At 37.5% G+C, this 17,584-nt stretch overlaps 1 protein-coding gene across 10 annotated transcripts in view; it reads left to right on the top strand.

Annotated features, from left to right (window-relative positions):
• Positions 1 to 17,584, top strand: part of CEP126 (centrosomal protein 126) — a 91,327-nt gene that overhangs the window by 17,051 nt on the left and 56,692 nt on the right. For 9 of the 10 annotated variants that reach the window (XR_005657136.1, XR_005657139.1, XR_005657138.1 and 6 more), the window contains exon 3: positions 13,251 to 13,396. Coding sequence is in view for 5 of the 10 variants with exons in the window: in XM_039881943.1 (XP_039737877.1) it covers positions 13,251 to 13,396 (146 nt within the window). In the remaining 5 variants the exon portion in view is untranslated. Of the gene's footprint in view, positions 1 to 13,250; positions 13,397 to 17,584 lie in introns of those variants that run through there. The other variant, XM_039881947.1, reaches the window with a different exon arrangement.

Here is a 17,584-nt window from a genome sequence, read left to right as displayed (position 1 = left end):
TCATTTTTTGTTTGTTTCATTTACCATTCTTGTTAGGAGTTTATCAATTTTACTAACATTTTCATAAGCAGCTTTATGTGTCTCTTTTTTGTTTACTATTTTATTGCTTTCTTTTCTTATTTTTATTAGTTCCTTTCTTCTTACTTGAAAACAAATTTGCTTATCTTCTAGCTTCTTAAGGTGGAAACTGAAGTCATTGATTTTAAACCTTCCTCCTTTTATATTGTAGGCATTTGAAGTTACAAATTTCCCTCTGAACTATCTTATAACTGCATTTAATTAATTTGATATGCTGTATTTTCATTTTCATATCGTTTAAAATTCTCCATTTGATTTCTTCTTTGACCCATGGCTTATTTTAGAAGTATGTTGTTGGGTTTTGGGTTTTTTTGTTTTTTTTTTTTAATTCCAGTTGTTTGGAGCTTTCCTATATATTATAGTTGATTTCTAATTTAAATCTATTTTGGTCAGAGAACATACTCTGTAAGATTTAAATCTTATGAAATTCATTGACATTTATGTTATAGCTCAGCACGAGATTTCTTACATTGTACTTAAAAAGAGTGTAAATGTATATTACAATTGTTAGGTATAAATAGTTCTATAAATATCAACAAGGACAAGGTAGTTGATAGTGCTGTTCAAATCTTCTGTATTCTTACTGATATTTTTAATCTGGGTTGCTCTATCAATTATTAAGAGAGGATGATATCATATGCAAGGATAATTGCGGATTCACCAGTTTCTCCTTTTATTTCTGTTTGCTTCAAGTATTGTGAAGCTCTGTGATTAGCTGTAAACATATTTATGATTTTAATGTCTTCCTGAAGAATTGATCCTATCATTATGAAATGTTGTTTTTCATCTCTGGTAATACTCCTTGTCTTAAAGCCTGCTATGTCTGATATTAATATAGTCAAATAAATTTCTGATTTCCCATCCTTTTGCTTTAAACTTACCTGTATTTGCAGTGGTTCTCTTGGGTCTTTCTTTATATCCAACCTAGCAAGTGCTAAATCAGAAACTGAAGAACTGTGAGGGGTTTGAGATTTTAACCTACTTGCAAGCTAGTGATTTAACTTACCACAGTTTCATACATATTGTGGTAGGCTGAAAGAAAACATAAAACCCCACATTTAGAGACAAAGACTGTATATTTCTCATGGGAAAAGCAGCAGCCCAAAAGATAATGCAGTGAGTGGGGTTCCTTGCAGACTAGAAACCACAAAATGTGGAAACTCTGATATTATATATGGCTGCCACTCATCGTCCCTTGCAGAGAGAGACAAAGGAGCCTTATCTTTACTCTGGAATGTAAGCAAGTGTTATCCAGGGAAGGGAAGGAGAGATATTTATCTTTAGTACTCCAGACTATCTCCGGGAAGGGAGATCATCACTAAAATAAATCAGTAATACTAAGATCTCTTCTTACCTAACTAGATAAATGTAAATTTTTCTCATTACCAGTGAAATACTTTAGAAGAAAAATACAAAATATAAAATATCTCAAGAACACACATCTCTGTTTTTAAAATATATATATATATATATATATATAGTAAGTGTAAGTTGTTTTGTGCAATACATGCTGCACTATCAGCCATGAGAAATAAAGATGACAGTTGCCTAAGTTGGCAGTTGCAGTCCATTAATACTCAAACTGAATAATTCATGGCATAGTGCTGATTACTGAGAATACTTTATTATCAAAATTCTAATTTTGAATTTTTTTAGTCAAAAAAATGTAATAAATAGATGTAACAAATATTTTATAATTAACATGGAGAAATAAACAATTTTTATTTTAACTATTCCTACTCCACTAAATAAATGTTAGTTTTAAAAACATATATTGATTTAAAGTTATTATTCTGATTATTTACTGTTGTGTAACAAACCACCCTAAAACTTAGTAGCTTGAAATAACAACTGATTACAGTTCTCTGTGTTGACTGATTCAGGTGGTTGAATCTCACTTGGAAGTCTCATGATGTTGCACTCAGATTTCAGCTGTGGGTGGAGTTATCTGAACGTTCAGCTGAGCCAGACATCCAAGATACCTTCTTATCACATGTTTTGTTCTTGAACCGGGGTGACTAGAACAGCTGGAAGCTAGGCAGGCATCACTTTACATTGTCTTTACTATTAGCTAGTTTGGACTTCTTGGCATCATGATCTCAAGGTCATCAAACTTTTTACATGGCTCTGTCTTTCTTTCTATAGAGTAAGCATTCCAAATGACCAAGTGGGAAACTCCAAAGCTTCCAGTCTAGCCTGGGAAATCACACAGCATAACTTCTGTAACATTCTGTTGGTTAGAAGAGAGTCACAGGGCCAGCCTGATTAAAGCAGAAAGGACTACATAAACCATTCATTGGAGACTATCTTTGGAGACTAGATACCATAGGAGTACACTCATGTTTTAGTCCCCTTGACACTGCCATTTTAATCTCAAGTAAGAGCATATGAATTTAGAACTTTTTTGAGTTGACTATCAGCTTCTGCCAAGCGAGCCTTGGCTCCCTCCTCCTAACAGAAAGTAAAATACTTTCTTTTCTCAACTCTCAGTTCTCTTTTATAGTTATATCCAATTTAGGTGTCTTATGATTCAGATACAACTTGAACCTCTGGCTTTCTTCTTCCTCAATGGTTACTTTCCTCTAATGTAGTGGAAATTGGGGGTGAAGTAGGGAAGTGTTTATTTTACCCTCTACCCTAATTGTTCACCTAGTGTTTTTCCTCAACTGACTCTAGTCAGTTTTGTTTGGGGCTGCTGCTGGTTATTGCCAAGAATTTTTGAACCTAGTAACCTTGATAGAATGCTATTCAGTCTACATGTATGGCAGCAGAAGTATAAATCTCCAGCAGGTCCACCATTCTCCAGGGTTCCATCACATAGGGTTGTTACGAGTATATTATACTTCATCAAAAGATTTTCCAGTGGTGAGCCTTTAAGTATTTGGAATAGACTAATTCTTTTTTGTATGGAATTGTCCTGTGTATTATAGGACAGTTAGCGTCCTTGGTCTTGGGGAACTAAAACCTGGTAACCTACTCAATTATTGTGAAAATCAAATTCCACAAATTCCCAGCCCTCCTGGGGAATGGGAAATGTCCCAGATTGAGAACTACTGGATTAGAGTATTTAAAGGAAACTATTTAAAAACAGAAAAATTTGGTAAAATTAAATGACAACTATATTCTTTCCTACAGTCTAAGGGAAAACTTACAATGTTAAATGAATCCCTTTAAAGACCCTCTTAGTTTCTAACCTGACTTTCTTGTCCAAAAGTCTAGCTATAAAAACCTTGCCTCTATAAAACCATACCACACTACCAGCAGAGGTTCTAGTCTATTAAGATAGCCACTTGTCTCATGTGTCTATTGAGCACTTAAAATGTGACTAGTCCAAATGGAGATGTAAAAATACACTTAGTACACTAAAGGATATAAAATATTCCAATTTTTATATTGATACATGCTAAAAGGATATTTTTAATATTAAGTTTAAAAAATATTGAAATTTCTTCTGTTTTTAATGTGGCTACTAGAAACTCTAAAATTACATGTACAGCTTACATTTTATTTCTAGTAGACCGTGCTGACAAATTATATCTTAGTACAGAGACGCTTAGGGGTTCAATCTGATTGGACAAAGGAGCTTAAAGCTGCACTTACATTGTATATTACATAAGTTGAGGAATCAACGTCAATATCAAAGACCTGGAGGATTCTTATGTTTTTATTGCAGCAAAATAAACATAACACAAAATTTACCATTTAAACCATTTTTAAGTATATAGTTATGGGATTTAAGTATATAGTTATGGGATTCACGTTGCTGTGCAGCCATCATCCATCTCCAGAACTTTTTTAACCTTCTCAAGTGAAACTCTGTACCCATTAAACACTAACTCTCTATATCCTCGCTCACTCCAGCCCCTGCAACCACTGTCTTTACAAATTTGACTACTCTAGGTACCTCATATAAGTGGAATTGTACAATATTTGTTCTTTTGTGATTGGTTTATTTTACTTAGTAGAATGTCTTCAAGGTTCATCCATATTGTAGCATATGTTAAAATTTCCTTCCTTTGTAAGGCTGGATAATATTCTATTGTATGTGTATGCCACATTTTGTTTATCCATCTGTGAATGGATACTTGATTTGCTTCCACATTTTGGCTATTATGAATAATGCTGCTATGAACATGAATATACAAACATTTGTTTGAGCCTTCTTTAACTTCTTTTGAGTATATTCTCAGAAGCAGAATTGCTAGATCATGTCTTAACTCTAAGTAATTTTTTGAGGAATCACTATACCATTTTCTACAGCAACTGCTCATTTTACACTCTTACCCAGCAATGTATAAGGATCCCAACTGTTGTCACATCCATGCCAACAGTTGTGATTTTCTGGCTTATTTTTTTGTTTGCTTCTTTTGTTTTTATAGTAGCCATTTTGATGGGTGTGAAGTGGTATCTCATTGTGGTTAGAATTTGCATTTTCCTCATTATTAGTGACATTGAACATCTTTTCATGTGCTTATTGGCATTTGTATATCTTCTATGGAGAAATGTCTATTTAACTCCTTTGCCCATTGTTTAATCAAGTTATTTTTGTTGTTGTTGAATTGTAAGAGTTCTTTACATGTTCCTGATATCAGTTGTTTACCAGATATATGATTTGAAAATATTTTTTTCATCCCCTGGGTTGCATTTCACTGTTAATAGTATTCTTTGATGCATAAAAGCTCTTAATTTTGATGAAGTCCAATTTGTTTTTTCTTATGCTGCCTATATACTTTTTGTATCATATGCAACAAATCATTGCCAAATCCAGTGAAGTTTTTCTCCTATCCTTTAAGAGTTTTATACTTTTAGCTCTTACATGTAAGTCTTTGATTGATTTTGAGTTAATTTTGTATATGCTATAAAATGGTCCAACTTTATTCTTTTGCACAATCCAACATGGACTCTTGAAGGAAATTGTTTTGGGAGGTAAAAATCTCTCCCACCTGTGGCACTATACCACTACCTTCTACCTACCACATACCACAAGGGTTAGACTACTTGAAGATCTATAGCCCTACTGCCCAGAAGTATAGTTCCCTAAATCTGAGTTATTTAGACAGAAATAATGCCCTAACTAGTAGATGTCATTGCAAGCATGGTTAATAGTAACCTATGATGCTAAAAATTTTCGGGAGTTCTTACCAACCACACAACATCATTAATTCCAAAGATATCACTTGGAGGTTTCTTTACCAGTAAGTTGCAGGCTTCCTTTTTCATTTTTCTCATTGTCCAGTAGATAATTATTGAAACACACACACGGGTTTTCTACAGACAAAAATTAATTCTCTGAAACAGTTTAAACTGTAGTTTAAACTAGAGAATATAACTCAAGTGCCTAGGAGAAATCAGAAATTAATGGAATAAGAAAGTTAAGAAAAACAGGGAATGGTAAGTATTACAGGCAGGTGTTTGTAGCCGTGTGAGAATAAGAGTACAGGGTTGCCAAATCTTCATTTTCAAGAGAAGCGGGAAATCAGGATTTTTATGTAAATTGTCTGGATTTTTAGCACAATTCAGACTTAACATGACAGCAAATTTTAAAGTTTTGGTCTAAAAGAAAAAGAAATATACAGTATTTTCCTGACTGCTCCATAATTTGCAAGGCTGCTTCTTTCACCAGTGAATTAGTTCTTCACATTACAAAATGTAACTTTTTAGAAAAGAATTTTTCCACAGCAAGGCTTAGGAGATGGAAAATTAGAAAGAGGCTCATTGCAGACTTCTCCAAATTGTCCACTACATTTGTGAGTCTGTTTTTGATTAGTTCGTTCTTTTTGTTCCTTAGATTCTGCATATAAGTGAAATCATATGGTATTTATTTTTCTCTGTCTGACTTATTTCACTCAGCATAATAACTTCTAGGTCCATCCATGTCGTTGCAAATAGTAGGATTTCATTTTTTTAAATGGCTGGGTAATATTCCAATGTATATATGAACCATAATTTCTTTTTCCAATTGTCTGTTGATAGGCATTTAGGTTGCTTCCATATCTTGGCTATTGTAAATTGTGTTGCCATGAATATTGCGGTGCATAGGTCTTTATGAATTATTGTTTTGGGTTTCTTTGGATAAATACCCAGAAGTTCAATTGTTGGGTCAAAAAGTTATATTCATTTTTAATTTTTTGAGAAACCTCCAGACTGTTTTCCATAGTGGCTATACCGATTTGCAATCCCATCAACTATGTATGAGGGTTCCCTTTTCTCTGCATCCTTGCTAACACTTGTTGTTCTTTGATTTATTGATTGTAGCCATTCTGATAGGTATCATGTGATAGCTCATTGTGGTTTTTATTTGCATTTCTCTAATGATTAGCGACCTTGAGCATCTTTTCATATGTCTATTAGCCATCTGTATTTCCTCTTTGGAGAAGTATCTGTTCAGGTCTTTTGCTCATTTTTTAATTAGATCGTTTGTTTTTTTTTGTTGTTGAGTTATATGAGTTCTTTACATATTTTGGATATTAATCTCTTATCAAATGTATCATTAGCAAATGTCTTCTCCCAGTCAGTTTTCTTTTTGTTTTGTTGATGGTTTCCTTTGCTGTAGAAAAACTTTTTAGTTTTATGTAGTCCCATTTTGTTTATCTTTTCTTTTGTTTCCCTTGCCCAGGGAGATATATCCAAAAAGAAATTACTGTTAGTAATATCAAAGAGTTTACTGCTTATGTTTTCTTCTAAAGTTTTATGGTTTGGGATCTTACATTTAAGTCTCTAATGCATTTTGAGTCTATTCTTGTATACAGTGTAAGAAGGTGGTCCAGCTTCTTTTTTTTTTGGCATGCATCTATTCGATTTTCCCAACACCATTTATTGAAGAGACTGCCTTTACCCTATTGTATATTCTTGCCTCCTTTGTCATATATTAAGTGAGCGTATAGGTGTGGATTTATTTCTGGGCTCTCTATTCCATTCCATTGATCAGTGTATCTGTTTTTATGCTAGTACAATGCTGTTTTGATTACTGTAGCCTTGCAGTATATAGTATGATATCAGGTAGTGTGATACCTCCAACTTTGTTCTTCTTTCTCAAAATTGCTGTGGCTATTCAGGGTCTTTTATGGTTCCATATAAATTTTAGGATTATTTGTTCTAGCTCTCTGAAAAATGCCATTGGTATTTTGATAGGGATTGCATTGACTCTATAGATTGCTTTGAGTAGTATGGCCATTTTAATGATGTTGATTCTTCCTACCCATGAGCATGGTATATGCTTCCATTTATTTGTATCTTCTCCAGTTTCCTTTTTCACTAAGTTATAATTTTCTGAGAACAGGTCTTTTACCTCCTTGGTTCATTTGATTCCCAGGTATTTTATAGTATTTGATGCAATTGTAAATGGGATTGTTTTCTTAATTTCTTTTTCTGAAAGTTCATCATTGGTATATAAAAATGCCACTGACTTCTGAATATTTGTTTTGTAACCTGCTACTTTACTGAACTTATTGAATCAGTTCTAACAGTTTTTTGATGGAAACTTTAGGGTTCTCTGTATATAGTATCATGTCATCGGCAAATAAAGAGAGTTCTACTTCTTCCTTTCCAATTCAGATGCCTTTTATTTATCTTTCTTGTCTTATTGCTGTGGCTAAGACTTCCAATACAATGTTGAAGAGGAGTGGTAAAAGTAGGCATCCATGTCTTGTTCCTGATCTTAAGGAAAATGTTTTAACCTTTCCCCATTGAGTATGATGTTAGCTGTAGGTTTATCGTATATGGCCTTTATTATACTGAGGTATGTTCCCTCTATTCCCACTTTGCTGAGAGTTTTTATCATAAATGGATGCTGGATTTTGTCGAATGCTTTTTCTGCATCTATTGATATGATCATATGGTTTTTATCTTGTGATTTGTTACTGTGGTGTATCACATTAATTGATTTGTAGATATTGTATCAACCTTGCATCCCAGGAATTAATCCAACTTGATCATGGTGTATGATATTTTTAATATATTGCAGAATTCAGTTCACTAATATTTTGTTGAGGATTTTTGCATCAATGTTCATAAGAGATATTCTTTTTTTGTAATGTCCTTGTCTAGTTTTGGAATCAAGGTAATGGTGGCCTCATAAAAGGAGTTAGGGAGCCTTCCCTCTTCTTGAATTTTTTGGAATAGTTTGAGAAGAATAGATGTTAATTCTTCTTTGAATGTTTGGTAAAATTTGCCTATGAAGCCATCTGATCCAGGACTTTTGGGGAAGTTTTTGATTACTGATTCTATTTCATTGGTGGTAATTGGTCATCTCAGATTTTCTGTTTTTTCTTGACTCAGTCTTGGGATATTATGTGTTTCTAGGAATATGTCCATTTCTTCCATATTGTCCAATTTGTTGGCATATAATTGCTAGAGTATTTTCTTATCATCCTTTGTATTTCTGTGGAATCCATAGTTATTTCTCCTCTTTCAGTTCTGATTTTATGTATGTGAGTCCTCTCTCTTTTTTCCTTGATGAGTCTAGCTAAAGGTCTGTCAATTTTGTTTATCCTTTCAAAGAACCATCTCTTGGTGTCATTAATCTTTCTCATCATTTTTCTAGACTCTATTTCATTTAATTCCACTCTGATCTTATTTCCTTTCTTCGATTCACTCTGGGCTTTGTTTGCTGTTCTTTTTCTAATTCTTTTAAGTGTAAGGTTAGATTGTTTATTTGAGCTTTTTCTTGCTTCCTGAGGTAGGCCTGTATTGCTATGAATTTCCCTCTTAGGACTGCTTTCTCTGTGTCCCATAGATTTTAAGTTGTTGTGTTTTAATTTTCATTTGTCTCTAGGTATCTTTTGATTTCTTCCTGATCTCATTAATTACCCATTCATTGTTTAGTAGCATGTTATTTAGCCTCCATGTGTTTTTGTATTTTCTAGTTTTTTTCTTGTAGTTGATTTCTAGTTTCATACCATTGTGATCAGAGAAGACGGTTGATATGATTTCAATCTTCTTAAATTTATTGAGACTTGATTTGTGTCCTAACATGTGGTCTATCCTAGAAAATGTTCCATGTGCACTTGAGAAGACTATATATTTTGCTGCTTTGGGGTAAACTGCTCTGAAAATATCTATTAAATTCATCTGGTCTAGTGTGTCTTTTAGGCCCATTGTTTCCTTGTTTGGAATTATTGCTTGGAATATCTGTCCATTGGTGTCAATGGGGTGTTAAAGTCTCCTACTATGCATGTATTACTATTGATATCTCTCCTTGTATGTCAGTCAATAGTTGCTTTATGTATGCAGGTGCTCCTATGTTGGATGTGTATATGTTTACTAAGGTTATGTCCTCTTAATTTATCAATCATTTTATCATTAAGTAATGCCCTTTTTTCTCTCATTATAGCCTTTGTTTTAAAGTCTATTTTATCTGATATAAGTATCTCTACCCTGGCTTTTTTTTAAATTTCCGTTCACATGAAATATCTTTTCCATCCCTTTACTTTCAGTCTGTGAGTCTCATTTGATCTGAAGTGGGTCTCTTATAGATAATATATGTATGGGTCTTGTTTTCTTATCCATTTGGTTACCCTATGTCTTTTGATTGGAGCATTTAATCCATTTACACTTAAAGTGATTACTGATAGTTACTGCCATTTTATTATTCATATTTGTTATTTATATTTTCTTTTTTATACCTTCTCTTTTTACAGAAGACCCTTTAACATTTCTTGTAATATTGGCTTGTTGGTGATGAATTCCTTAAGCCTTTTTCTGTCTGGGAAGTTCTTTATTTCACCTTCCATTTTAATCGAACGCCTTTCTGGGTAGAGTATTCATGGTTGTAGATTCTTGTTTTTCATAACTTTAAATATTTCTTGCCAGTCCCTTCTGGCCTGCAAAGTTTCCATTGAAAAATCAGCATTCATTCTTATGGAGGTACCTTTGTAAGTAACTAGCTTCCTTTCTTTTGCTGCTTTTAAGATCATCTCTTTGTCTTTGATGTTTGGCATTTTAATTATGATGTGTCTTAGTTTGAATTCCTCTTGTTTGGGATTCTTAGTGCTTCCTGAACTTGTATGTCTAATTCCTTTGCCAGGTTGAGGACGTTTTCTGTCATTATTTCTTCAAATAGACTCTCAAACTCTTGCTCTCTCTCTTCCTCGTCAGGTACTCCTATGATCCAGCTATTTTTATGCTTCATATTGCCCCAAAGGTCTCTTAAACTATCCTCATTTTTTTTTCTTTTTGTTGTTGTTGTTGTTCTGACTGGGTGTATTCTGCTACCTTGTCTTCCAATTTGCTGATTTGATCTTCTGCATCGTTCAAACTATTGTTGAATCCTTCTAATGTATTCTTCATTTCAGTTATTGTATTCTTCATTTCTGTCTGGTTCTTTTTTATGGTTTCTTTGTCCTTTTTTATGCTTACTATCTCTTGTCAATGTTCTCATTGTGTTCATCCATTCTTCCCATAAGTTTGTTGAACATCCTTATAACCATTATTTTGAACTCTGTCTCTGGTAGGTTGCATGCCTCCATTTCATTTAGCTTATTTTCTGGAGTTTTTTCCTGTTGTTTTATTCGTGACATGTTTCTTTGTTTTCTCATTTTATTAGCCTCTCTATGTTCATTTCTATGTGTCAGGAATATTTGTTTCATCTCTCAGCCTTGGCCAGATGGCCTAATGTGGAAGGTGTCCTGTGTGACTCAGTGGCACACTCTCTCTGATCCCCTATGCCGGGGTTTCTGGACGTGATCTTTGTGTGGGTTGTGTGTGATCTTCTGTTGTTGCCAAGCCTTTATTGTTCTTAGTACATCAGTAGATAGGATTGAGGCTCAGGCTGACTAATTGTGGGAATTGGCTGCACCCACAGGGTAAGAGTTACTGTGTTGGGGCTGACCCCACTGAGTGGGATTTGCTCTAGTAGGCTTGTGTACCTGTTGCAACCACTCTTGGTGGGTACCACTAATGGGACTAGTCTGGGGTTGCTCTGTTGCTATCTGATGCCAGCCTCTAGATGCATTGGTTTTGTGGTCCCTTGGGAGGAGCTCCCCTGTAGGCCAAGGTTAACCACTGCTTTTGATTGCTTAGGGCTACCCGGTGGGAACTACAAAGTGATACACAGATGGCTGTTGCCTATGTTGGATCTATAAGTAAGTGGAAGAGATAACGCTATAGGCAGCGGTCGGTTATCCCTTGTCCCTGACCTAGAGGCAGTTTAGCAGAGGGACCAGTGCTCCTCCAGGTTTGACACTGCCTGTCAGTTGCCCATAAGTTTCTGAAACTGGAAGAGCCTCTGGGTGATATGTGTGTTGGGTGGTACAGGGACCCCAGGAGTCTCCTGGATCTATTGAAATCTATTGAATAAACTCCCCCCCTGCCACTGCAGTGTCAATTTACATGCAACGCTGTCTCTGTGGCTCCTATACAAGTTTCCAATCTTTGCAAGGTCAGCCGCTGCCCACCTGGACCTGAATGTGCCACCCCAGGGCAAAGGCAGCTTCCTATCAACGTGCGGTGGGCACTTTGTGTATTGGATGGGGCAAGAGCTCAGGGAGTGAAGGGCCATCAGGCCAATACAGATCCCTGCAATCCCCTCAAGAGATTGCAGCTCCTACAAGTAGCAGTGGCCTGCCCACAACTATTTCCCCCCAAATGCGCATACTGCACTAGCCAAGGTCTGTTGCCTGTGCAGACTGCACAACCCCAGAGCCAAGGAGGGCACGAGAGGCTGCCTGTCAATGGGCTGCAGGCCTTTTGTGGCTTGGGTGAAGTGGGATCTCAGGGAGGCAAGGGCCTCAGTTTTGCTGCAACTTCTGTGCCTAGGCATTCCCGCTGTAGTCTCACAGACCACAGTGAGACCAACTGAAGTCTGGGGCCATCCCACAGACCCCTGTGCTCCCCAGTCAAGCAGCAGAGGTGTGCTTGCCACTGATTTCCATGCAGTGCCCGCCCTGTGCTAGCCAAAGTTGTGTAGATTGGGAGATGGTAGGGGAAGGGCAGGGCTATGGCAGTTCATGTCAATGGGCCCGCCTGGGGCAATTTGTGGGTAGGGTGGGGTGGGGTCTCAGAGAGACAATTGCAGTCAGATCAATATATCCTCAGTCTTGCTGAAACTTTAGTAACCGTTCCCACATTCCCACAGAAGTCCCAGATCACAGCAAGACCAGCTGCTGTCTGGGACTGGCCCACAGGTCCCAGATATCCACCCAAGTTTGTGCTGGCAGCAGTGATCTGCCTGAAACTATCTTGGAATTGCGGTTCACAGCACTAGCTGCCAACTGGGAATGCTTGGGCCTGAATTGGTGCAGAGCGTGGTAACCATCAGCAACAAAAGCCTAGGCGATGGCTGAATCTCTCAGGACAGTGCTTCCTAATGTCCCTGTGGGAGGGGTCTGCACAGTCAAGCTGGCATGGTCTGTAGATTACCCAGTAGAGGGGCTGGAGTAAGGCACAACGGTGGCTGCTCTTCCAGCCTTTGTTCTGGCACCAGATAATGCAGACTTTCTCATTATGGATCCCGGTGAGCCTCTGACCCACTGCCAGTGTCTTGGGTGAGTGTCTACAGGTCAGAAAGCCTATGAGCGGGTCCTTCGAAGGGGTGTCAAGGGTTTCAGTCTCCTTCCATCTCACCCAGATGGCCGGAATTCCCTCTGGTTTTTACAGTCAGAGTTATTGGAATCTCCTTTTCCCTGTGCTGGGACCCTGGGTTGACGAGCCCCTGAATGAGGCCAGGACCCGGCTCTCCTTCAGGAGAGCCTCTGCAGCCTCACTCTCCCTCCTTGTGATCCTCTACCACAAGAGGGTGCAGGTCCAGCCCCATTCACGACTTTGCACCTCCTACCGGCTTAGATGTGGCTCCTTTATATTATCAGACATAGGTGTTAACAGTCAGCTGGACTTCAGGTGATCCTCCACATTGATTATTTTATAATTTGGTTGTAATTTCAATGCGGACCTGGGAGGAGACAAACCCTGCTTTTATGTAGTCCTCCATCTTCCTGCAAACTCCACTGTAGCAAAAGACCTGGATAAAGTTTTGAAATGACCACTTACAGATATATTTAAATTCTTAGCTGAGGGCTTTTTTTTTTCCATTTCAAATGTGTTATTTCTAAGTAAGTAAACGTTTTAAGTATGAAAACATCATTGCATAATAAATGCACTGTTTTTAAAGTATTTTGTGTTGAGATTTTAAAAATGTATTGTCTAATTCTGTTATCTTCTTTATGTTTTAAATATAGAGCTTTTGAGGAGAAACGAAAAGAACAAGAAGAAAAAGAACACCAAATCAGAGAACAAATACTTCAACAAAGAAAACAGAAGTTTGAAGAAGTTACTGAAAAATTCCAGCGTGCCCATATTCCTCTTTCACAGAGGAGGAAAGCAGGTATCTTAATTTCTAGAAGAATATGAGAACGAAATGAAAGTTATAATCACATTTGACTTGAGCAGACAATAAAATAAGTAACAAAGTGGAAATTTAAACTAAAAAGATTAATATGACTTTTTAAGTAGTATGACTTCAACCAAATGAAAAATGGCAATTTAATTTAGGTTGAATTTGGAGCATATTTTGTTGGCTCTTTTAGTAAATTTTAAACATTCACATGTTTCATTCTACTTCATAATGGCTTACAGTGTTTTGTCTTTTTAAATTGATCTAGTAAGAAGCTTAATAAAGGAAATTTTAACATTTAGGTTCAGTAAATTAGTGTCACATTTACTGACATTTTGGTTCAAATTCATATTTGAGAGACTGGCAAAATAAAAAGAGTCTACAGAGAGATATAATGCAACAATCTGAAACCTGGAACCAAATAAGAATTTAAATATGATTATGGTTCAGTCTTTAGTATCCATCTACATTTTTTATACCTTAAATAGTAACAGAATTAGCAACAAAATGTCAAAGCTTCAAATAGAAAAGGGATAGGCAGCTTCTTTATGTATTCAACAAAGGAATGTTATACCAAGTATGTTGTACCAAGTTGTACTAAGCCCTGGGCTAAGAGGAGATACAAAGAAATCCAACTCACAGCTTATTGTGGAAATGAGAGTAATATAAACAACATCAATAAATATGATGGCAATTGCCATAGTAGCAGAATGCAAAAAGTACTGTAAGAACACAGAGGAAAGAACACTAAACCTATACAGGGACATCCAGGACATCACCCCTGGAAAAATGACTTAATTTCAGTTTTGAAGAATAAGCATTTTGCCAGGCAAAGAGAAGGTGAAAATCTTCCCAGAAGAAGGTACAGTTTTTGCAAATAAATTATGTATTTCAGTATACCGAAGCATCAGATGGAAAAAAAGAGGAAAAAAAAAAAAAGGATCTGAGGCTAGAAAAATAAGTTGGAACCAGTTTTCAAACTTAAAGTTTCTTAACTGGAATGTAAGCCATTATTGTGTCAGTAAGAGATCATACTGTAAGCAAAGGTAGCTAGTAATACTGCTAAAAATAATAATAGTTTAAATATGATAGAGGTTTATTTTTCTCTCGTATAATTTGAAATCCTGAGGTAGACAGTCGAAAGCTGGTTTGACAGTTATGCAGTTTCACTGGAAACCCAGACTCCTTATGTCTCTTAGCTCAACCATCCTTAGTATGTGGTTTAGCTTCACCCTGATGGTCACGTATTAGCTGCTGGAGCTTTAGCCATCATGTCAGTGCTGCAGTCAGGAAGAAGGAAAAAATGTAAAGGACAAAATGGTATACCTCTTAGCTACCTTTAAATTGTTTATATCTTTATTTGTTTATATCCAATTGGCACCTCCATCTGCAAGGAAAACTGAAAAAAAAATTTTATGTGGCTATATTACCACCATTAACAATATAGAGTCCGTTGCCAAGAAAGAAAAGGAAAATTGATATTAGGTAGGAAACTAGGGGTCTCTGCTATAAGTAGACTTGTGTGTTAGAAAGATAATTACAGTTACAACATGGAAGATGCATTGAAGTAGAGACATACTAGATTAGACAGAGTAGAAGGAGATTATTCTAGTATTTGTGGTAAATGTGTTAAGCTGCTAAATTAAAGGACTGCACTGGATAGGATAATAAGAGCTAATATAGTCAGGAGGTATAATCAATAGGATTCGGTCCTAATTGACAGAGCAGTTGAAGAAAGGCCAGGAGAACAGTCCCCCTTAGCGCAGGGCCTCTCACACATTTTTAGCATTCAATAAGTACTTTTTTAATGAATTAATTTTTTTGGCAGGTAATAATAATATTAATCAAGTTTACAAATAAAGAGGAAAATTGGGTTAGAGGTAGGAAAGATCATTTACTAAATTTTAAATGCATTGACTTTGAGCTTCCCATGGCTCATCTGAATGGGGAAATCAAATCATCGAGTAGAAATATGGGTCTAAAATTTAAGGAAAAGATATTAATAGAAATGTATATTTAAGAGTCACTAATGAGTAGATACATAATTGATAAATGAAGCCATAGGAAAGATAATCTAAATATTAGAATATAGACACAAATTGAGAATGAGTCCTAAAATAAAATTCTTTATGCACACTAAGTATGTACTATAGGTGGAGCAAGAAAAACAAGTGGATTTTGAAAAGTGGTTATCTAGGAAGCATATGGGAAACAAAAGTAAACAAAGAAAATAATATATAAGAAAGCAAAAGAGAAAGTAGTTTTTTTAAAAAAAAGAAAAAGATGTGATCAGTTGTGTGGCTGCAGAGGCACCCCTGAAGGAGACAGGAGTCCTAGCCCTATGTGGGGGGCTCCGCAGCCCAGGAAGAAGTGTTACCACAAAATCTGACTATAAAAATCAGTGAAGATTCTAGCCATTAGGGTGAGATAGATGGAAGGAAACTGAAAACCCAGATGTCCCCCGCTTAAAGTACCCATGCACAGACTCACCTGCAGACACTCACCCTGGGCTCCAGCAGAGAGTCGGCAGCTCAGGAGGCACAAGAGACATATGAGGAAAGACTGAGTTGTATGGTGCCAGAGCAAGGGCTGGAGGGGCAGCCACCATTGTTCCTTTTTTTGGAACCCCCTCCAGAGCAGTGTACAGATGGGAGCCATTGTGCCTGTGTTGAACCCTTCCCCCGCACAGCCAATTTTGAAGCTGCATTGGCCTGGTGAGATCAGCCCTCCCTACCCAAACCACAAATTGTCCACAATGGCCTGTTGCCAAGAAGTCACCCCTACCCTGCCCCTTCTCGGGGCCATGCATTCTGTGCAGGAAACAAACCTAGGCTTGATCAATATGCACAATTTAGGGCAGACATGTGGTGGCTGACCACTGCTGCCAGCACGAGCTGCAGTATCTCTTGCATGGATCACAGGGCTTTGTGAGCCTGATGCAGATGGCAGCTGTCCTCACTGTGATCTGTGACTTTTGAGGGAGTTCACAGACTCAGAACTGGCAGCAATTCTGATGCTGTATTGGCCTGATGGTGCTGCGTCTCCCTGATTCCCTGTCCCACCCAACCCATAAATTACCTGTGGTATGCTCATTCCCAAGTAGCCAACCCCACCCCGTGCTTTCCTTGGGCTACAAACTCAATAGCAAACAATAGCACTCAGCTCCTGCAGCCCGCACAAGGCCTGTGCATCACTGGAGAGACAGGTGGCAGGCCACAAACCCTGCCCCAAGCTAGAGTATTTTTTAAAAGACCTCAGGTGTTTGCAGACCTGAAGTGGGCAGCAACTGGCCTTGCTGTGATCTGAGACTTTTACAGGAAGCCATAGATAGCACTAACATGAAAATTGACACTGCAGTGACTAAGGGAAATCTGCTTATTCTATCTCAGTGACTCCCTGGGTCCCCACCATCGCAATTCGTGTACCACCCAAAAGGCTCTTCCAGTTGCACAGTCTTATGGGTAACTGGTAGGCAACCTCAGAGCTTAAGGTGCAATAGACCTTTTGCTAAACTGCCCCAGGCTTGATACTGGGGGTAACTGGACTGCGGCTTACAGCATTGTCTCTCCCGCTTACCTTCACATCCAGCATAGAAGGCAACCATCCACGATCGCTTTGTGTCTCCGACCAGGTAGCCTCAAAAAATGAAAGGCAGCAGCTGACCTTGGCCTACTTGGGAGCCCTTCCAAAGGGGCCACAGAACCAACACATCTGGAGGCTGGCATCAGACACAGCAGAGCAACACCTGACTAGCCTCATAAGTGGTACATACAAAGGGTGGTCTCAACAGGTACCCAAGCCTGCTAGGGCAAATTCTACTCTAAGAGTCAGCCTCCACACAGCAACTCATACCTTGTGGGCATGGCCAATCTCCAATTAATCAGCCTGAGAGTCAATCCCATTTACTGACATGCTAACAGCAATAAAGCCTTAGCTACAACAGGTGAACACACACAATCCATACAAAGAATACACCCAGAGCCTCTACCACAGCTGATTAGGGAGACTACGCCACAGGGCCACACTGGTAACCTACTACATAAGGCCATCTGGGAAAGGCAGAGAGACATAACAAATCTTCCTAAAACATAGAAATGAACACAGAGAGGCAACTAAAATGAGAAAACAAAGACACATGCTACAAATGAAACAACAGGAGAAAACTCCAGGATAAAAAGA

Source organism: Pteropus medius, unplaced genomic scaffold (genome assembly GCF_902729225.1).
Source record: "Pteropus medius unplaced genomic scaffold, Ma_sr-lr_union100, whole genome shotgun sequence".
NCBI lineage: Eukaryota > Metazoa > Chordata > Mammalia > Chiroptera > Pteropodidae > Pteropus > Pteropus medius.
This window is presented reverse-complemented; position numbering and strand designations above follow the sequence as displayed.